At 41.8% G+C, this 23,730-nt stretch overlaps 1 protein-coding gene across 2 annotated transcripts in view; it reads right to left on the reverse strand.

Moving 5' to 3' along the window:
- gtf3c2 (general transcription factor IIIC, polypeptide 2, beta) overlaps positions 1-23,730 on the reverse strand; it is a 147,463-nt gene that overhangs the window by 45,678 nt on the left and 78,055 nt on the right. For both annotated transcript variants that reach the window (XM_060851781.1, XM_060851791.1), the window contains exons 10-11: positions 8,718-8,749; positions 8,475-8,604 (exon numbers count right to left, since the gene is read on the reverse strand). In XM_060851781.1, coding sequence (XP_060707764.1) covers positions 8,475-8,604; positions 8,718-8,749 — 162 coding nt within the window. The remainder of the gene's footprint in view (positions 1-8,474; positions 8,605-8,717; positions 8,750-23,730) is intronic.

A 23,730-nucleotide genomic window follows, 5' to 3' on the forward strand; every position in this document is an offset into this window, starting at 1 on the left:
ACCCACCGAAGCGCACCCACCCAGACCCATTCCCCTACATTTACCCCTGCACCTAACACTAGGGCAATTTAGCATGGCCAATTCACCTAACCTGTACATTTTTGGGGACACGGGGAGAATGTGCAAACTCCACACAGAGAGTCGCCTGAGGCAGGAGCTGAACCCGGGTCTCTGGCGCTGTGAGGCAGCAGTGCTAACCACTGTGCCACCATGCCGCCCAATTTTTAAGGTGGAGCAGAATGCCGATCAAAGTGTCTAATTTGTCCCCAGGTAGTGTTGATATTTTCTGAGTTTACCTGGAGCTGCAGTCATCCTAGCAAATGCTGAGTCTTCTACCAGAATCCTGACTTGGGTCTTGAATATGGTGGACAGATTGTGTGAAATTAGGGGGAAAGTTACGTACTACAGAATTCTCAGCCTCTGATCTGCTCTTAAGAGTCAAATGTATTTATGTGACTATTCTAGTTAAGTATCTGGTTAGTGATTAATGCTAGGATGTTGAGAATGGGTGATTCAATTATGGCAACACTTGAATATTAAGAATTGATGGGAAGATTCTCTCTTGGAAATGAACCTTTCAGCTCAGCAAGCAAACCTACATTCAAAAGATTCTCTTTGGTTGGTAATGGTTACTGCCTGGATCTTGTGTGACGTGCATGTTGCTTGCCCACTCATCGGTCCAAGAGTAAATATTGTCACAGCCTACATGAGCATCAACTGCTTCAGAATGTGAAGAACTGCAAATGGTATTGAATGCTACATCGGAGAGGTCATAGAGTTATAGATCTGTACAACATAGAAACAGACTCTTTGGTCCAACACGTCCATGCCCACCAGATATCCTAAATTAATCTAGTTCCATTTGCCAACATTTGGTTCAAAGCCCCCTAAACCCTTCCTATTCATATATCCATCCAGATGCCTCCACTTTTGGCAGTTCGTTCCACACACCACCAGTCTCTATGTGAAAAGGTTGCCCCTTAGGTTCCTTTTAAATCTTTCCCCTTGCACCTTAAACCTATGCCCTCTACTTTTAGATTCCCCCACCCTGGGGAAAAGACCTTTGTTACACTTGCTATCCATTCCCCTCATGATTTTATAAACCTCTATAAGTTTGCCCTCTGACGCTCCAGGGATAATAGCACCAGCATATTCAGCCTCTCCCAACAGCTCAAACCCTCAACCCTGGACACACCCTTTTAAATCTTTTCTGAACCCTTTCAAATTTCACAACATCCTTCCGAAAGCAGGAAGGCCAGAATTGAATGCAGGATTCCAAAAGTGGCCTAAACAATGACCTCCCAACTCCTTGCTCAATGCTCTGATCAATAAAGGAAAGCATACCAAATGCCTTCTTTACTATCGCATCCACCTGTGACTCCATTTTCAAGGAACTAAGAACCTGCACTCTAAGGTCTCTTTGATTAGCAACACTCCCCAACACCTTACCATTAAGTGTATAAGTCCTCCCCTGATTTGACTTTCCAAAATGCAGCACCTCACATTCATCTAAATTAAACTCCATCTGCCATTTCTTAGCCCATCTGATCAAGGTCTCGTTGTACTCGGAGGTAACCTTCTTTGCTGTCCACTACACCTCTAATTTTAGTGTCACCTGCAAACTTACTAATCATACTCTCATCCAAATTATTTGTATAAATGACAAAAAGCAGGGGACCCAGCAAGGATCCTTGCGACACAAGCCTCCAGTCTGAAAAGCAACCCTCTACTATCACCCTCTACCTTCTACCTTCAAGCCACTTCTGTATCCAAATGTTTAGTTCTCCATTGCTAACCAGTCTACCATGAGGAACCTTGTCAAATGCCTTACTGAAGTTCACACAGATCATGTCCATCGCTCTGTCTGCATTATCCTCTTTGTTACTTCTTCAAAAAAAAATCAAATTACTGAGATATGATTTTCCATGCATAAAGCCATGTTGAATATCCCTAATTAGTTCTTGCCTTTCCAAGTACATGTAAATCCTGTCCTTCAGAATCCCCTGCAACAATCTGCCCACCACTGAAGTCAGGTTCTTTGGTCTATAGTTCCCTTGCTTTTCCTTACCACCTTCCTAAAATAGTGGCACCACGCTAGTCAATCACCAGTCTTTGACACCGGAACTCTGAAATCACTTCCTCAGCTTCACGTAGAGCACTAGGGTACATCTGATCGGGTCCTGGGGATTCATCCACCTGTATGCATTTTAGGACTTCCTGCACCACTCCTCTGTATCATAGAATCCCTACACGGTGTGGAAACAGGCCATTTTGACCCAATAAGGTCACACTGCACTCTGAAGAGCATCCCACCCAGACCCATCCCATTACCCTATTTCTCTACAGTTCCCTAATGCACCTAACCGACACATCCCTGAACACTATGAGCAATTTAGCATGGCCAATTCACCTAACTTGCACGGAAGGAAATTGGAGCATCTGGAGGAAACCCATGCAGACATGGGGAGAAGGTGCAAACTCCACACAAATAGTCGCCCAAGGCTGGAATCAAAAACGGGTCCCTGGCGCTATAAGGCAGTAGTGTTAACCACTGAGCCACCGTGCCATCCTCAATGTAATATGGGCATTTTTCAAGATGTTACTATTTATTTCCCAAAGTTTCCTCATTGTGAGAGGTTTCGAGTCCAAGCTCAGGGATGTGTTGATGCAGTTATACAGGTCTTTGTGATGCCAGACCAAGAACAGTGTGTGTAATTTTGGTCTCTTTTTCTGAGGAAAGATGCTCTTGCTCTCAAGGAAGTGAGTTTGATTAGATTAGGATCGTTTTCACTGGCGTTCAGATGAATGAGGGAGGCTGTCATAGAGACTTATAAAAATCAAACAGGACCAGGTAGGGTAGATGCAGCGAAAATGTTCCCGAGGATGGGTTGTCCAGAATCAGGAGTCACCATCTGAGGATTTCGGGTGGACGGCTTAGGAGGGAAATGGAGAGACATTTCTTCACCCAAAGAGTGCTGAGCCTGTGGAATTTATTACCACAGGAAGTAGTTGAGGCCAAAATGTTCAATGTATTCAAGAGATGGCTAGATATTGCACTTGGGATAAATGGGATCAAAGGTTAGGGGGAGAAAGCAAGGTTAGGCTATGGAGTTGGATAGGGCAAAAGTGAGAACTGTAGATGCTGGAAACCAGAGTTTAGATTAGTGGTGCTGGAAACGCACAGCGGGTCAGAGGCAGTATTCGAGGAGCAGAAAAATCAACGCCTCGAGCAAAAGGAATAGAGGCAGGAAGCCTCCAGGGTGGAGAGATAAATGGTGGGCAGGCGAGGAGAAGGCAGCAAACAGTAAACAGGGATGAAGGAGATAGATCAGAGAGGAAGGTGGAAAGGGAGATGGCCAGGTAGGACAGGTCATGAGGACAGTACAGAGCTGGAAGATTGGAACTGAGGTAAGATGGGGGGGGGGGGGGAAATGAGGAAACTGGTGAAGTCCACATTGATGCCCTGGGGATGAAGTGTTCCGAGATAGAAGATGAGGCGTTCTTCCTCCAGGTGTTGGGTGATGAGGGAGCTTTCAGAAAGCCTTTGATAAAGTCCCACATAGGAGGTTAGTGAGCAAAATTAGGACACATGGTATTAGGGGCAAAATACTGACATGGATTGAAAATTGGTTGGCCGACAGGAAACAAAGTAGTGATAAACGGCTCCCTTTCAGAATGGCAGGCAGTGACCAGCAGTGTGCCGCAGGGATCAGTGCTGGGACTGCAGCTTTTTACGATGTACATTAATGATATAGATGAAGGTATTAAAAGTAATATTAGCAAATTCGCTGATGACACAAAGCTGGGTGGAAGATATTAGGAGAATACAGGGTGACCTGGACAGGCTAGATGAGTGGACGGATGCATGACAGATGCAGTTTAATGTGGATAAACGTGTGGTTATCCACTTTGGTGGCAAGAACAGGAAGGCAGATTACTACCTGAATGGAGTCAAGTTAGGTAAAGGGGCAGTACAACGAGATCTAGGTGTTCTTGTACATCAGTCAATGAAAACAAGCATGCAGGTACAGCAGGCAGTGAAGAAAGCTAATAGCATGCTGGCCTTCATAACAAGAGGAATTGAGTATAGAAGCAAAGAGGTTCTTCTGCAGCTGTACAGGGCCCTGGTGAGACCGCATCTGGAATACTGTGCGCAGTTTTGGTCTCCAAATTTGAGGAAAGACATTCTGGCTATTGTGGGAATGCAGCGTAGGTTCACGAGGTCAATTCCCAGAATGACAGGACTATCATACATTGAAAGACTGGAGTGACTGGGCTTGTATACGCTTGAGTTTAGAAGGCTGAGAGGGGATCTCATTGAGACGTATAAGATTACGAAAGGATTGGACAATCTGGAGGCAGGAAGCATGTTTCCGCTGATGGGTGAGTCCCGAACCAGAGGACACAGTTTAAAAATAAGGGGTAGGCCACTTAGAACGGAGTTGAGGAGAAACTTCTTCACCCTAAGTGGCGGGTGTATGGAATGCTCTGCCAAGTCTCTGGATCCTTTCAAGAAAGGAGTTGGATAGAGCTCTTAAGAATAGAGGAATCAAGGATTATGGGGATAAGGCAGGATACTGATTGAAGATGATCAGCCATGATCAGAATGAATGGCGGCGCTGGCTCGAAGGGCAGAATGGCCTACTCTGGCACCTACAATCTATTGTTTGCTGTGCTTTTCCAGTGCCACTCTGATCTAAACTATTGAGTTTGACAATCAGCCAGGATCATGATAAATGGCAGAGAAATCTTGAAGGGCCTGATGGTCTCCTCCTACTCCTACCTTCCATGTTTCCATATCATTCTCCACAATAAGCACTGAATCTCACTCATATCCTGCCATTCCCCCACACAGGTGGTCTTACTGATCTTTCAGGGACCCTATTCTCTCCCTAGTTCCTCTTTTGTACTTATTTGTAGAATCCCTCTGGATCCTCCTTAACCTTATTTGCCAAAGCTATCTCATGCCCCTTTTTGCGCCACCTCCTCTGATTTCCTTCTTAAGTGTACTTCTACTGCCTTTACACACGCCCAGGTTCACTCAATCTCTGCTATCAATACCTGACATATGCTTCCTTCTTTTTCTTGACCAAAACCTCAAATTGGCCTTCTTCCAATTCAGAACTTCAACTTTTAGATCTGGTCTATACCTTTTCATCACAATTTTAAAACTAATAAATTACGGTCACTGACCCCACAGCACTCCCTCTCTGCACCCCCCACCCCCCTCCCCACCGACACCTTAGTCATCTGCCCTGCCTTATTTCCTAAGAGAAGATCAAGTTTTACTCCTTCTGACGCAAGTACATCCACATATTGAATCAGAAACTTTTCTTGTATATACTTAATAAATTCCTCTCCATTCAAGCCCTTAACACTGTGGCAGTCCCAGCCTACGTTTGGAAAGTTGAAAACCCCTCCCATTACCACCCTATTATTCTTACAGAAAACTGAGACCTCTGTATACATTTGTTTCTCAATTTCCCGCTGACTATTACAGGGTCTGTAATACAATCTCAATAAGGTGATCATCCATTTGTTGTTTCTTAGTTCTACCCAAATAATTTTCCTGGATGTATTCCCAGGAATGTCCAAGTACAGCTGTAACGTTATCTTAATCAAAAACATCACTCCTTTTCCATTCTTACTCCCCTTTTCTATTCTATCCTTTCTATAGCATTAAGCTGCCAATCCTGTCCATCATTGAGCCACATCTCCATGATTATTATGGTATGCCAGTTCCATGTCCCCAACCATGCCCTGCATTCATGTTAGGCCTCTTGCATAGAAGTAAATGCAGTTTAATTTATCAGTCATTTCTCAATCTCGGTTTTGTTCCTGCCTGCCCTGACTTGCTCCTTTTTTCAACTGCCCAAATCCTCCTGAGCAGCTCTAAGAAATCTCCCTTTCAATATATTAGCCCCCTTCCAATTCAGGTGCAATCTGTCCTTCTTTCTAGGCCACTTCTATCCCAGAAGAGATTCCAATGATCCCAAAATATGAATTCCTCTCCCGTTCACTAGCTCCTTAGCCACACATTCATCTGCTCTACCTTTCTGTTCCTACTCTCACTAGCCCATGGCACCGGGAGTAAACCGTCGGGGACCTGTTTTTAAAATTCCTGCCTAACTTCCAATATTCTCTCTTCAGAATCCTGACCTTTTCTCTTCCCATGTCATCCGTTCCAACATGTACAATGACCTCCTGCTGGTTCCTCTTCCCTTTGAAAATATTCTGCATACTCTGAGATATCCTTGGATCCTGGCACCAGGGAGGCAACACAGCATTCTGATGTCCTGTTGTCGGCTACAGAAATATCTGTCTGTGCCTCTGACTGGACAATCCCCTACAACAATTGATCGTTTGGAACCTAATGTAGCCCTCATTACATTAGAGCTAGTTCCGATACAAGAAACCTGGCTGTCAGTGTTTCATTCCCCCTAGAGTCCGTCATTCCCTACATTTTCGAAAACAGCACACTTGCTTGAGATGGGGATAGTCACAAGAGTCTCTGCTCTACCTGCCTTCTTCTCTTACTTTTCTGAGATAACCCTTCTATCTGACCATATCTGCAGTTTTCTACCTTCCTGCAACTGCTACCCATCACACCCACGAGCTCCTGTAAATTTGTCATTACCTCTAATAACTGCTCCAACCTGTCCGTGTGATCCAATAGGATTTGCAAACAAACACACATTTTGAAGACATAATCATGGAAAAGCTTCATAATCTCCCACATCAAAAGGAAAAGCACACCAGGAAAAGCCATCTGTGCATCTTACCAATCTAGAAAATAGCCCAGTCTTACTGATCTAAGAGTCCTGCTCCAGGATAACTTAGTACCTATGTTTTTATATTTTTACCGTTTAAGCAAGAGACCAATCTTAATAAAACATATAATAAAAAATAATCCACTCTACTCACGATTGTATATTTAAAAAAAAACGATAAGGATACACTTTAAAAATATCACTTAGCTGCTCCCCTGCTGTAAGTTCCCCACCATGGTCAGCTGTGTAATTGAAGAAACAACTAAAAATGCTGGGGTGTAACCTGAGGAACTTCTGCGGCTATATCATGTGGTGGAAATGACTGGCCTCCAATAAAACTATGCAAAAGTGAGGACTGCAGATGCTGGAAATCAGAGTCTAGATTAGAGTGGTACTGGAAAAGCACAGCAGCTCAGGCAGCATTCGAGGAGCAGCAAAATTGATGTTTCAGGCAAAAACCCTTCATCAGGAATGAGAGGACTTTTGCTCGAAACCAATTTTCCTGCTCCTCAGATGCTGCCTTACCTGTTGTGCTTTTCCCGCACCACTCTAAGTTCGACTCCAATAAAACTATCTTTAAGCTAGGAATGACTCCAATCAGAGCTTGCTCCCTGATGCTCACTAACTTAAATTTTACTAGGGCTCCTTGATACCACTCTTGCTCAAATGCTGCTTTGATGAAAATGACAACATTCCCAACTTACTTTTGGGATGCTACTTTTTTGTTCACCATCAGACCATGGCTACAATGAAGTCTGCAGCCAAATGATCCTGACATTGAAAATGAGCATTGATCAACAGCTTATGATGAATAAGTCTAGATTGGGTGGATCCAGTTTTTTGTGGACAGGACATAATAGACAATTTTCTGCATTTTTCAGTGTATGTAAATGTACTGAAACTTAGCAGTATCCAGAATCAATGTTGAAGATTTGCAAGCCACTTTCCCCCAACTGTAAACCACTGTGCCACCATCTTGGACAGGTCTGTCCTGCTGGTGGGAAAGGACATACCAAAGCATGATTTTATAGACATTTAGGACATTGACTGTAAGGTATGATTCAATGACTATGATTATGTCAGATGTTACCGAACTAGTTTGTGTTTGCAAGCCTCCCAGTATTACTGAAGGGGACTTGCAAGATTAACTGTGTAAGGTGCGCTTTTATTGTTTTGCCTCCTTCTGGTTTTATTCTTATTTGACTTCTCAATAGCATCTTGATAGAAAAGATTGGCATGCTTGGCCATTGCAAACAGGCTTAGCACGCTAGGCCATTACAAACAGGCTTAGCACGCTAGGCCATTACAAACAGGCTTAGCACGCTAGGCCATTACAAACAGGCTTAGCACGCTAGGCCATTACAAATAGGCTTAGCACGCTAGGCCATTACAAACAGGCTACATTGTTGAGAGTCTTGATCATATATAGGACGCACCAAGTAAGGATGGCAGATTTCCTTTTTTTAAAAATCAGACATGGGACATAATATATAATTCTGAAGTTATGGATAGTGGTCAGAATAGGCAACAGCTTAAAATACATTGTTCACTATTATTGTATGCAAGTACTGTACCTGCAGTGAAACTTACTAGTGCTTGATTTAAGATTATTTGAAGGCCCCCTCAAGTCAGATTAGGCTGTAGAAATCTAATTACTAGAGCAAAGGAAGAAATTGAAATTTCAAAATTCAAACTGCTACATACCATCATAAAAACCTGCTGCCAAATATTCATGTTCACCAACTGGCATCCAGTCAAGACAGAAACATTGTCCACATTGTGCAGAACCACTAAACTGGACTGAGCCAATCTCCAGAATTACAGTACATTGAACCTGCAAAGTAATAATGATGTCCTGTGATTTTTAAAAACACTAGATTGATTTGTGAAAGTTTAAAGTTTGATTAGTTTAAATCCTTCTTCTAGGTAAAATGTTTAATTACTTACCTTGCATATTATTGGCCCTTTAGTAGACGAAGCTGTAAAAATGAAAAACAAGACTTAACATAATGAACAATATTGGATAATCTAACAAACACCACAAAGAATAGCATTTAAATAATGCAACCATATATTTTAAATTACATTGTCACTAATAAGATCTTTAGATATAATATTTTGTTTTTATATGAGCACAGAACATATGCTTAAGCGGTATGAAGTGGTGTGGTTGAATTTAGCAATTGTACTTCAAAGCCTTTTATATTAAAAATATTTCACTAACTTTGTTGATCAGCATTTCTGGTTCAGGAGTGCTCCTTTCAAACTAATGCTTAAACTGCTCAATTCTTGAAGATTTCCACATGACATTAGCCACTGGAAAATTTAGAGATATTTCCATGTCCACTGACATGAAAATAGGCCTTTCAAAAGCATTGGTCATTTTGATTTTGCAGCGAAAAAAGATTTACTTTAGAAAGTACATCAATAACCTTTGCAACTTACAGCCAATAAAACATGACTAGCACTGCACCTGAACTTTAAATTGGTCTAGATTTGCAGTAAGAATAAGGGTAAAGTGTAAAAAGTAAAGGATAAAATCATTTATTAATAAAAGAGCCACAAAATTCCAACTATATTAATGTAGTTTGCCTCCATTAAAAAATGTCCCAAGGTGCTTCACATGCAAACTATAAAACAAAGTACGCCACTGAGTTTAAGATTATATGAGGTAATCAGAAGTTTGGTTAAACAGATAAGCTTTAAACAGTGTCTTAAAAGAGTAATGCAAATTGGTGCAGGGAAGTAATTCCAGAGCGTGGGAGCCAGGTAACAACTCAGATAAAAGTAAAATATTGTAGATGCTGGAAATCTGAAATAAAAACAGGATGTGCTGCAGAAGCGTAGCAGGTCTGGGAGCATCCATGGAGAAAATAAAGAGAGTTAATGTTTTGAGTCCAGTGTAACTCTCCTTTGGAATTGTTCCAAAGAGGAGACATACCAGACAGAAAACATTAACTCTGTTTTTCTCTCCACAGTTGTTGCCAGCCTGCTCAGTTTCTGCAGCACTTTCTGCTTTTAACTCAACAAAAGTAAGTCAATTCACTCCAAATGGTGGGGTGATTAAAATTGGGGATCCACAGGAGATCTGAATTGGACAAGCACAAAGATCATGAAGGGTTAACAGGCAGGGGGAGATTCTGGAGCTGGGTGGGGGAAGGCCAAAGAGATAGCTGTTACTTGATCTGGAGCCAATGTAGGTCTGCAAGGAAAGGGATGATAGACAAATGGGACTGGCTATTAATTATGGGCAGCTGAATTCTGGTTGACTACAAGTTTACTGAGGTTACAAAACGTGAGACACCAGCCAGGACAGCATTTGAATCGCCCTGTTCACAAGTAGCAAAACCATGAATGAGAACTCAGACAAACTGAGACAAGATGAAATTGGACGTTATGGAGATGGAAAAGTGGTTTTAGTGGTCTTAACCATTAAGAAATGAGGTAATTATTGTATAATTTGCTCTGCTCCTACACAAACTTCACTCTGAGATGTGACACTCAAATATATGAAGTCCTATTTGTACCTACAAGATATGAACTAAACATGGTCCAAAAATTAGTCAATTTTTAAAAATGTGAAAACACATTTCTTCAGATTTTTGTTGTTGTTGGAAAATTAAATTGTAATACTTTATTAAACTTTCTAAGTTTCACCTTTCATTACTCTTTTCATTCCATATTTTGATTGCTGTACAATTAGTATATTGAATTAAACATTGTAAGTTATAGCTCCTATTTTTAACCCATAGTGCTCATTTACAATCCTTCAATCTAATTCAGTATTTTGCCTTGCTCAGACTGGTCCTACATTCCCCATAGAGAGTGATGTCTGTTTCTGACAGATAATCAATTGTTATGGATAAGCTCACAAAAAGTCTATAAGTATAATTAATCATAAAGTAATTGCATAATTGGACCAATATTTTTAGCCTGGAAGTTGAGCTTTGTGTACATAAAACATGTAACACACTACTGGATATATATGTAACCAGTAGATAATCAGAATATGAAATAATATTGGCTTGACATTAAATACTAACAAGTTTTCCATTACGTGCCTCATGTATTGTGTTTTAATGATGCAAGTGTTTAATCATGATTTTGAAGATATAATATTTTTCTACGATGAAATAGTTAAACTGCTTGGTCTTTTAAGACTGGGATGCTCAACTTTAGGCCAAAGATAAGCAAATTAAGTAGATTGGCCATGCAAAATTGCCCATAGTGTCCAGTGTGTGCATTAGCCATGGGAAATGCAGGACCATAGGGATATGGTGAGGAGGAAGTTGGGATGCTTTTCGGAGGACTGGTTTGGGCTCAATTGGCTGAATGGCCTGCTTCAACATTGTAGGGCTTCTATGAAGACTACATAGCATACAACGTCATAAGTGTTATATACCATACAGTATCTAATATTACCCTCTCCCTAACACATTGTTTAATCCCTTGAGGGCCAAGAGTTCTATTGATCACTAAAATTCACACAAGACCAGGTTATAGTCCAACAGGTTTATTTGGAAGCACTAGCTTTTGGAGCGCTGCTCCTTCATCAGGTGATTGTGAAGAATAAGATTGTAAGACACAGACTTTATATCAAAATTTACAGTGTGATGTAACTAAAATTATGTATTGAAAAAGACCTGGATTGTTTGTTAAGTTTCTCATCTTTTAGAATGACCATGTTGGTTTCAGTTCTTTCATAAGTAGATTGCAAAACGTTTTTTTTTAAAAAGTTACATTCTCAAGTGAACTTTAACAATTGGTGTCATGTCAGCCCAGATAAGGTATTGAAGCTCCCTGCAAGGCTGTCTGTTTCAGACTGATTTTAATTTAAAAAACAAATTAACAGAATCTTACATGGATTGATGCAGTTTTTCAGCAAAGTTAAATGTAATTCACCCCAGAAATGTATGTGTATGTGTGCATGTGAGTGTGCGTGCATGGGTGGGGGGTGGATGGTTATAAGTGTCTGTGAGAGGTTGTGTGTATGCTTGAGAGTGTGAGTGTAAAGGGGTTTAAGTCTGTGAGAAGGGGTGTGTGGGAATGTATGAGAAAGGGTGTGTGTAGGCGTGTGCGTCTGTCTGTGTGTATAGTGCAATGGGGTCACCTGTAGTATGACATGAACCCAAGGTCCCGGTTGAGGCCATCCCCATGGGTACCAAACTTGGCTATCAGTCTCTGTTTGGCCAATTTTGGTTGTTGCCTGTCCCAAAGTCCACCTTGGAAGACGGTGAGTCAAAGGTCCGAGGTCGAATGTGTTGGACTGCTGAAGTGCTCTCCAAACTGGAAGAAAACATTCTTGTGTGTTGATTTTTCTGCAGTGTTCATTCATCCGTTGCCATAGCCTCTGTTTGTTCTCGCCAATATACCATGCCTCAGGGCATCTTTGCCTGAAGCGTAAGAAATAGACGTCGATTGAGTACCTGCCATGCATAATGGTAGTATCTGTGATGACACTCTGACATGTCTTATAGCGTCTTCCGTGACAGGTTGTATGGTATCCTGAAAGCCAGGCAGTTTGCTATGAACAATGATCTGTTTGAGGTCTGGTGGCTGTTTAAAGGTGACATGTGGAGATGTGGGGAAGGTCTTGGTGATGTGCTCATCCTCATTCGGGTGACCATCCTCCAAGGTGGACTTCAGGACAGGCAACAACGAAAAGTGGACGAGCAGAGGCTGATAGCCAAGTACGATACCCATTGGGATGGCCTCAACCAGGACCTTGGGTTCATGTCACACTACAGGTGACCCCACTGCATCACTCACTCTCACTCACACACACACACACACACACACACACACACACACACACACACACACACACACACACACACACACACACACACACAGACCCTCTCACAGACCTAAAGCCTTTTACACTCTCACGCATGCACACCTACACTCAACCACCACACTGCCCCCACCCTCTACACATTCGTATGCACACATACATATATAAATTTGTGGGGTGAATTTGTACTTGCAGAATTACATTTTAATTTGCTGAAAAACTGCATGAATCCATGTAAGATTCTGTAAATCCATTTTTTAGATTAGAATCAGTCTGACCATTGTGGCATAGACAGCCTCACAGGGAGCTAATACCTTTCATACCTTATCTGGGCCGACATGACACCAATTGTTAAAGTTCACTCGAGAATGTAGCTTCTAAAAAAACGTTTTGTGACTTGCATATGAAAGAACTGAAACCAACATGGTCATTTTAAAAGATGAGAGATTTAACAAACAATCCAGGTCTCTTTCAATATATAATTTCAGTTGTATCACACTGTAAACTTTTGCTATAAATTCTGTGTCTTAAAATCTTATTCTCCACAATCACTTTATGAAGGAGCAGTGCTCCAAAAGCTAGTGCTTCCAAATAAACCTGTTGGACTATAACCTGGTGTTGTGTGATTTTTAACTATGTACACCCCAGTTCAACACCGCTTCTCCAAATCACAAATTAACACAGACGCTGATCAACACAGTCTGATTGTTTGGTAAAGTAGCACTAAGTTAGAAAAGGGATTGAATATTTTATGCAATGAGTAAGCAGAATGAGAAACACTTTTAGATTTCAGTTCAGCCATCCTCAAACATTAAATACTGATTTGTGTTCGGTTACCAGTGCCAAATCATTGAAGAAATATGATGAATAAATGACAAGCTAGAAGTATTACACACAACTTACCACATAATGAAAACAAATAGGGTTCTTTGAAAACATTGCCCCACAGAGCAGGAAGTAGCCAGATGACTTGTTGACCAACACTGTGCATAGATCTCACTGGTTTCTATCTTAAAGGTGTTCTTCTGAGTAGGTAGTAAAGTCACCTATTCAAAGCTCAAGGTGTTCTTATTTCAATATGCATCTTGGAATCTGAGAACACATCTTCGAGCACCAAGTGCTCTATTAACAAGTGAACAGAATGGGGAAACCGTTGTGGCTTCTCTCTAAAGGTTGGCAGGAAGAAAATCTTGTTCCAGAATAGGCCCAAACAGAAACAGTTTGTTGCATGAGATAGAACATAGAGGAACAGGCCCTTTGGCCCACTATGGCTGTGCAGATCATGTTGCCATTCTAAATTAACTCCATCTGCTTGCACATAGTCCCTAATCCTCAATTCCCTTCCTGTTCAAGTGTCTATCACGTGCCTCTTCAATACTGCTTCTATCACCTCCCCTAGCAGCACATTCCAGGTATCTACCACTGTGTTAAAAAAATTTCCTCGCACAGCTCCTTTAAATTTTTCCATTCTTACTTTAAACCTACATTCCTTAGTATTTGACATTTCAAACGTGGGAGGAAAAAAAAGACTCTGACTATGCATGCCTCTCATAATTTCTATCAGGTCACTCTCAGCTTTTGATGCTGTAGCAAAAACAATTCAAGTTTGCCCGTACAGCTGTCACACTCCAATCCAGGCAATGTCATGTAAACTGCTTTTGCACTTTCTCTAAAACCTCCACATCATTCCCATAATGTGATGACCAGAATGGCACACAACACTCAAATGTGACTCAACTGAAGTCTTAAACAGCTGCAACATGGCTTGCCAACTTTTATATTCAATGCTGCAAATGGTGAAGGTAAGCATACCATCTTCTTCACCACCTGTGTTGCCAATTTCAGGGAGCTATGGACTTTCACCCCAAGATGTCTCTGTCCATCAATGCTTCTCAGTGAATATACAACAGAAATGTTGAGGTGGTTTAGGGTTGTTTACTGCAAGTGCTGGATTGGTTTGTCCCACTGAGGCAAGGAAGGGATGGTAAGGTGAAGGAACCTTGGATGACAAGAGATGTTGCACATCTATTCAAGAGGAAGAAGGAAGCTTATTTAAGGTTGAGAAGCAAGGATCAGACAGGACTTGAGGGTTACAATGTAGTCAGGAAGGGACTTAGGTGAGCTGGAAGGGGGCATGAAAAAGCCTTCGTGAGTAGGATTAAGGTGTTCTATACTTGGGTGAGGAACAAGAGGCTGGCCAGAGTGAGGGTTTGGCTGATCATGGATAGTGGAGGGAACTTGTCCCTGGAGTTGAGGTGGTAGGGTAGGTCCTTAATGAATACTCTGCTTCAGTATCCACTAGTTGTTTGTGAGGACAGTATGAAACAGACTGATATGCTCAAACAGGTTGATGTTAAGGAGGATGATTTTGAAAATTTTGAAAAACATGAGGTTAGATAAATCCCCTGAGCCATAAGGGATATACCCAAGGTTAATGAGGGAATAGACTGCTGCGCCTTTGGTGATGATCTTTGTGTCCTCACGGTCCACGGGAGTAGTACCAGATGATTGGAGGGTGACAAATGTTATTCCTTGTTCAAGAAAGTGAATAGAAATAATCCTGGAAAATAGTATTACGTCAGTAGTGGACAAATTATTGGAGAGGATTCTGAGAGACAGGATTTATGATTTCTTGGAAAAGCACAGCTTGATTAGAGATGGTCAGCATGGCTTTGAGGGGCAGGTCATGCCTCACAAGCCTTACAGAATTCTTTGAGAATGTGGCAAAACACATGAAGGTACAGCAGTGGATGGGGTGTATATGGATTTTGGCAAGGCATTTGATAAGGCTCCCCATGGTAGACTCATTCACAAAGTAAGGAGGCATGGGATACAAGGAAATTTGACTGAGTGGATATGGAATTGACTGGTCCATAGAAGATAGAGGGTGGTAGTAGATGGTATTCAGCCTGGAGCTTGATGACAAGTGGTGTTCTGCAGAGATCTGTTCTGGGTCCTCTGCTCCTTGTGATTTTTATAAATGATTTGGATGAGAAAGTGGAAGGGTGGGTTAAGAAGTTAACCGATGATACGAAGGTTGGCAGAGTTGTGGAGGGCTGTTGTGGGTTAAAACAGGACATTGACAGGATGCAGAACTGGGCTGAGAAGTGGCAGATGGAGTTCAACCTGGAAAAGTGTGAAGTGGTTCACTTTTAAAGATCAAATTTAAATGCAGATCACAGGGTTAAAGGCAGGATTGTTGGCAGTGTAGAGAAACAGAAGGATCCTGGGGTCCACGTCCATAGATACCTCAAGGTTGCCACCCAAGTTGATAGGGTTGTTAAGGTGGTGTGTGGTGTGTTGGCTTTCATTAACAGGGGTAGCCTGAACTAGAGGGTATATCTTTTTTTTCATGAAGAAATGTTGAGATAGCTAGGGCTCTTCTTATTGACGTGAAGAAAGATGAGAGGTGACTTGTTAGAGGTGTACAAGATGATGACAGGCATTCAGAGAGCGGATAGCCAGAGATTTTTTTCCCAGGGCAGAAATGTCTATATTGAGGGGGCATAATTTTTAAGTAATTGGAGGAAGGTTTAGGGAAGATTTCAGAGGTAGGTTCTTTACGCAGAGTGGTGGATGTGTGAAATTCACTGCCAACAGTAGTAGTTGAGTCAGATACATTAGGGACATTTAAGCGACTCTCAGATTAGCACATGGATAACAGTGAAATGAAGGGTATGTATGTTACTTTGATCTCAGGCTAGGATAAAAGGTCTGCACAACATTGAGGGCCAAAGGGCATGTACTATGCTTTACTGTTTTACGCTCTATAACCACATTAACATTTATGGAATGAAGATCACTTCCAAAACAGCTCCCTCATTGTAACTTCAATTACCTGGCCAGGCTCATTCCCCAATAGAAGGTCTCTGTGAAGTACTCTTCCATTTTGGACTATCTACATATTATTTCAATAAACTCTCCTGAATGAACTTCAAATTTTGCTCAATCTGAGCTCCTGGCACTAAGGGAGTTCCACTCAATATCTGGGGAAGTTAAGACCACCACTATCAACAACCCTGTTGTTTTTACATCTTTCCATGATCTGCTTAGATATCTGTTCAAAATTCATACAACACCAGATTATAATCCATCAAGTTTATTTGAAATCACAAGCTTTCGGAGCAACACTCCTTCATCAGGTGCAGTGAGAGGGGGTACACTAACACAGAATTTATAGGCGGAGAGATCAAAGGATCATACAATTGATGTAAATGGAGCGAACAAACCTGAAGAACTCTGTTAGAAAGGAATGGAAATTTCTACTGATGAAGATGCAAATTCAGAATCTGTTCTGACACACATACTCTCTCACACACTTTTATACACGCACATATATATACACATTCCCTCTCTCTCAAGCATGCACACATATATATAAATCTATGGGGTGAATCATTTCAGGAGAAAGTGAGGACTGCAGATTCTGGAGATCAGAGCTGAAAAATGTGTTGCTGGAAAAGCGCAGAGGTCAGGCAGCATCCAAGGCGCAGGAGAATCGACGTTTCGGGCATAAGTCCTTCTTCAGGAATGAATCATTTCATCCAAGATGTTTATTTGTTGATACATTCTGTTTTGCTCAAAAGCACGCAATTTGTAGTGATAGTCAGTCAACAGGGCATTTTATAAATTTCTGCTTTAAAAAACGAGACCAGCCCAACTGAAAACACGGAGACAGATTCTGAACAAGACCTCACAATTACAATTCAGTGTCTGACCTGAGATGTCACTTTTTGTATCTCTGCTTGATTGAAGTTTGGAAAGTTAGGCAGAGACTGATAAAACCTTTAAATACCTAGGAACAGTGACTTGAAACAGGTTCTGAATTTGCATCTTAATCGAAACTTGTATCCCCTTTCTAACAGAGATCTCCATCAGTCATTTTAGGTTTGTTCACTCCACTTACACCAATTGAGATCCTTCGGTGTCTCTGCCTATAAAGTCTGTTTTGTTGTGCTCTCTCTTGCTGCACCTGATGAAGGAATACTGCTCCGAAAGCTTGTGATTTCAAATAAGCCTGGTGTCATGATATTTTTGACTTTGTCTACCCGAGTCGAAAGCCTGCACCTCTGCATCGTACATATGTGTTCAGCTATTTTCTGCTGGCTGTTGGGAGACATATAGCATAACACCACCCAACAACTGCATCTTTCTTATTCCTAAGGTGGCTTTGCTGGATGAGCCCTCTGAGATGCCATCTCAGTACAGCTGTAAGATAGATCACCTCAATATTACTTCATTCTGCTCAGGGATACCCTTGTCTTCTTGCAAGAATTTGTGCTTCCAGTGGTTTACTTTTTGGTTAGTAACTGTTCCTGTTTCCTCGTGGCTAAAATCAAATGTTTCCTGCTTGTTAGATGCTGCTTCCCATCTATTCTGCAAGCAACAGAGGCAGCTGACTTGTAATTGTAAGTTCATCTGTTAAAATTAGAGCAAACTTTGTTTTAACCAACGCCCTTGATAAACGGGCAAAAATTATATACTTGAAATACCACAAATTTAATATATTATTGCAATCTCCACAATGTCCAAGTAGTCAGGTGTGGTATGAATGAGAAGGTTCTCTGCCAGGAAATTTAAAGTAAGGCAAAATTGCAATATTATTCAAATGACATATTCTGTAAACAAAGTATAACAGTGATGTAGACACCCCTTGCATTAATGTGCATTTTTGCATTGATTATGCGGACCTCCTGATCCACTAGAGTATTTGATCAACCGGTACACTCCTAGTCCTACTGGCCTCTTGCTGTTGAGAACGGCAGATCTGTGCCAACCTTGAGGCAATTCCTTCATAGAGTAGGAATTCTCCATCTTAAAGCAAACTATACTCATTAACACTGTCCCAATCTCTCACTATCCAACCTAAAATGGACAGAAACTCATCTTGCATCTGGGTTAGGAAAAAGTTAGACATGTCAGAAACTTGTGATTGTTCTCAAAATCTTTTCTCTGCATCCCACAACCCCAAATCCATCCAACTGAGCAGATTTTACTGGCTCTGATACAGATCTAAAATAACTAATTTCTTCCAATCAGGCATCCTGCCTCAGCATTTCCAGCCCAAACAGAAATACAAACATTGGACTAGGTGCAAGAAAAACACAATTCTGAACTTGCTCTAGCTTCTTGACGGTAATCATTGTTTTGACCACTGTTGGCCAAGATTTTTAAAAGGTGTCTGATCATCAATTACACAGAGTGAAGTAATACCATTAAGTTTTGGAAGATACAAGCATAAGTGTCTTTTATCTAAAAGCTGGTCCAATGGTTGACAACAGTAGACTGTGAAAAACAGGATCCATATACAATACAAACTTTTTACCTACAGATCAGTGCAGCTTACAGGCTATTAAAGTTAGAAAAAGAAAAAAACTATTTAAATTGTTCACTTTCCTTTTGAATTGAACATGGTAAAAAGAAAATGCTCATTTTATTGTAAACAATATTGATACTGACTAAGTCACATGCAATATCCACTGGGAACTTGATTAACTGAGGCAACCTTATTGGATACACAAAATCAATTATCTAAGCACTAACACCTCCAAGCAGAAAAAGATAAGCACTCCCATGTGTCAGATTTATATTTATGACAGTTCTCCAGATGAAGCCGCCAGCAAGGCCATGAATAAATTGCCAGTATTCACATTACACATTATATGACTTTGCAATTGACCAGAATTTTGTAATTAAAATTGCACTGTATACCCTGAGAAAATTGCCTGCCAAATTGATGATAAAATATTCTTAACATTAATTAACCTGCTAGGACCCTCTTCAATAGCTCTTATCTTTCCAGTGACAAATACTACCACCACAGATTTTTTGGTAAATGATGGGAAAGTAGAAATAAAAGAACATAAGCAGAATACACTAAAACTCAAACTGAGACCATACAGCACAAATTGAACATCTGAACGCGACACAAATTAAAATGTATTTACAAAGATATATATTTTTAAAACCAATATTTTCATCTCTTGATGCTACTGACTATCACAGAGGTTCAGCTCTGCTGGCGTTGGTCATCCATAAGTAAGATTTCCACTAGCTACTGTACATGTGTGTTCGGATGATGGTATCACAACTAGGGCCAATTTATCTTTGCCTGACATACACACATACAGTCATTCAGCTGTATCGCAAGGATTCCTTTTCCAAAGTCCCCCACAAATGATGGATTTGTGACTACTTAACAACTTATGCTAAGATTATGACTTTACACATTATTTTTGGATTAAAATAATAAATGTTACTAATATTATGTTGATGCTTCAATGGAATATGGATTTTGTAACAGAAGAGAATGAAAATTAGTATGGGGAAAAGTGTACAGTATGTATACAGTTAGTAGCCTCAGTAACAGACCATAACTAATGCGACCCCAGACAGTCTATCCTAGTACCCTGGCCGCAAAAGTGATCTTGATTAGATATCCTACAGAATGGAAATAGGCTTTTCAGCCCAACAAGTCCATACTGACCCTTTGAAGAGTAACCCACCCTATATTTACCCCTGATTAATGCACCTAACACTATGGGCAATTTAGCATAGCCAATCCACCTAACCTGCACATCTTTGGATTGTGGGGGGAAACCAGAGCACTTGGAGGAAACTCACGGGGAGAATGTGCAAACTTCACACAGTCACCCGAGGCAGGAATTGAACCCAAGTCCCTGGTGCTGTGAGGGAACAATGCTAACCACTGAGCCACCGGGCTGCCATGGATAAGAGATTTTTGGTTGCGGATGTTGATTAATTGGTTACTTACTTTTTGGTGTGGATAGGCAAATTCGCAAAAACTGATTTTGTGGATACAGAGAAATGCAACACATAATTCCTGAAAGTAATTAACAGCAGGAAAATAATGAGGTGGAGCAAATTACTGCAGATGCCAGAATCTGTACTGAAAATTACAAATGCTAGAGATCACAGTGGCTCAGACACATCCATGGACAACATCAAGCTAATGTTTTGAGTCTAGACGACGCTTCATCTGACGCAAGGTGTCGAGAGAGCAGCATTTATTCTACAGTTGCAGGGGAGGCTGGGGTGTAGAGAGCTGGGTGAGAAAGGATTAAGTAATCAGAATGTGAGAATAGTAGAGCAATGATGCATCTAACTGTTGGGCTTGAAAGAACAGACAGTCCTACTGGGGTGGGGGGGTTGGGGGGGGGGGGGGGGGGGGGAAGAGAAGAAAGAGGACATGGTGACAAAGAATGTAGGCGGCACGGTGGCACAGCACTGCTGCCTCGCAGCTCCAGAGACCCGGGTTCAATTCCCGACTCAGGCGACTGACTGTGTGGAGTTTGCACATTCTCCGTGTCTGTGTGGGTTTCCTCCAAGTGCTCCGGTTTCCTCCCACAGTCCAAAGATGTGCAGGTCAGGTGAATTGGCCATGCTAAATTGCCCGCAGTGTTAGGTGAAGGGATAAGTGTAGGGGTATGGGTGGATTGTGCTTTGGCGGGTCGGTGTGGACTTGTTGGACCGAAGGGCCTGTTTCCACACTGTATGTAATCTAATCAATTAAAGCTAAAAGAAAAGATGAAATTGGAGTTGGCTCACAATATGAAGGCATTGTACTCAATATTAAGTCCAGAAGGTTGTAAAGTGCCTGGTCAGAAGATGCAGTTTGCAGTTGTTCCTCCAGTTTATACTGTGATTCACTGGAGTACTGTAGCATGCTAAAGAAAGATAAGGGGCCTGAGAACAGAATTCTGAGTTAAAATGACTAGCTGTGGGAAGGTTGTAGTCATGCCTGCGCACAGGCTGAATGTCACCCAGTCAGAGTTTGGTTTCTCCAACGTCGAGTATGCCACATTGGGTGCAGCAATACAATACACAAGATTGGAGGAGGTACAGCTGAAATGCTGCTTCACTTGGAAAGACTGTTCATCCTCTTGGATGATGAGCAGGGAGATGGTGAAGGGGCAGGTGTTGCATCTTCTGCGGTAGCATGGGAAGCAGGGGCGGTGATAGTTGTTGATAAATGGACTAGGGTTTCTCAAAATGCAGAAGGAGCGTGAAGGAAGATACGTGGGGTGGAGGCATTCTGCTGGAGTTGTCTAAAATGGCAGAGAATAATCCTTTGAATATGGAAGCTGGTGCGATGAAAAGTGAGGACAAGAGGGATCTGATCATGCTGGTGCGAGTGATGGGAAGGGGCAAGGACGGAAGCACGAGTGATAGGTCAGAAACGGCTAGTCAGGAAACCACAATTATGGAAAAAGGAAGCTATGTCAGCAGTGCTGTTTTGCAAGGTGGCATTGTCCAAACAGACAATGCATGCAAAGGAACAGGGAGAATGGGATGGAATCCTTACAGGACGTGGGGTGAAGAGCTGTGAAGGTAGCTATGGGAATCAGTGGCTTTGTAGTGAATGGCAGTGGACAATTTATTCCCTGAAATGGAGACAGAGAGATCAAGGAAAGGAAGTGTTGGAAATGGATGTATAAGTAATAGAGGGGTGGAAATAGAAGCAAAACTCAACAAATCTTTCAAGGTCCTGGCAGGAAGCAGCAACGAAGCAGTTGTTGATGCTCCGACGAGTTGTGGGAGAGGGCCAGTATAGAACTGGAATAAGGGTTGTTCCACATACCCCTTAAAGAGATAGGCATAACCTCTGCAGGTGCCCATAGCCACTCCTCTGACTTGGCAGAAATGAGAGGAATTAAATTGTTCAGTGAGAGAACATGTTCAACCAGTGGAGGAGTGTGTTGGTAGTGGTTGGAGAGTGTTCAGGCCTCTGGTCAAGGAAGAAGTCAAGAGCTCACAGACAGTCTTGGTGGGGAATGGAGGCATAGAGGTATTAGATGCCCATGGTGAACAGGAGTCAGTTAGGGCCAGACAACTGGAAATTGTCAATATGGGGGAGGGCAGAGGAATTGCCTATGTAAGTGGGCAAAATCTGGGCAAGGGGAGAGAAGCTGGAGTCAAAGTAGGAGGAAAGAAGCTCGGTGGGATCGGAACCAGCTAATATAATGGGCCTACAGGGGCGGTCTGGCTTTTGGAAATAATAAGACTACTTTCTGTAATTTAGAATCAGTACCTGGTGAAGCACCTGGAGTGCTGTTTTATATTAAATGAGGAACTTTCACAAATACGTAAGTTCAGACTTCTGATAATATAAGGCTTAAGAATATGACCTCCATTATATGATCCTGAAGCAGAGTTAGAGACACTGACACATAAGGAAATGGCAGTTGCATTTGAACAATTTGTTTCAGGCTTCAAACATGTGTTGTATAGAGGTACAAGTTCAAAATCGGGTTGGTGTGGCAGACAGTGAGAGTAGAACCAAAATGAAACAGAAAATGAAATGAAATAGAAATAGTATTAATACTTACTTTGCACAAGCTTTATGCTGTTTGAGAGATTAGGGATAAAACATTCCGAAATGACAGCCTGACGCAGATCATCAAATCTTGGAGCAGGTTAGCCAAAACTGAGTGGTCAAGCTTGATTGAAGGGGGCAGAAGGTGACTGGTTCTACAGTTAAAGATTCTGACTTATTAAAAGTCCCAGCTTACAGTAACTTATGAGGGGGAAAAAAATTTTTAGGCTTGAGATGGTTTTTACTGCAGAGCAGAAACACAGCTCTTTTCCTTTACAGGCTTGAATGCTTTCACAAACATTCATATCACCAAGCTGATCAGCTCCTTGGGAGCCCAAAACAGCAGGCAAGCAGAATGCCTTTGTTATTGATAACCTGCCATTAGTCCTCTGACCAAGCAGTTGCTTGCTGCTAAACCAAAGCTCCATTCATACACAGCCTGCTGATGTCAGTCTGTCAGTGACTGCAACAATGTAAATAGTATTAGATTACATTACTTGTATTGATTACTTACAGTGTGGAAACAGGCCCTTCGGCCCAACAAGTCCACACCAACCCGCCGAAGTGCAACCCACCCATACCCTTGCATTTACCCCTTACCTAACACTACGGGCAATTTAGCATGGCCAATTCACCTGACCCGCACATCTTTGGGCTGTGGGAGGAAACCGGAGCACCCGGAGAAAACCCACGCAGACATGGGGAGAATGTGCAAACTCCACACAGTCAGTTGCCTGAGTTGGGAATTGAACCCGGGTCTCAGGCGCTGTGAGGCAGCAGTGCTAACCACTGTGCCACCATGCCGCTCTGAGGAGTTTCAGATTCCTTGC

This window comes from Hemiscyllium ocellatum, chromosome 3, assembly GCF_020745735.1.
Source record: "Hemiscyllium ocellatum isolate sHemOce1 chromosome 3, sHemOce1.pat.X.cur, whole genome shotgun sequence".
NCBI classification, from domain to species: Eukaryota; Metazoa; Chordata; class Chondrichthyes; order Orectolobiformes; family Hemiscylliidae; genus Hemiscyllium; species Hemiscyllium ocellatum.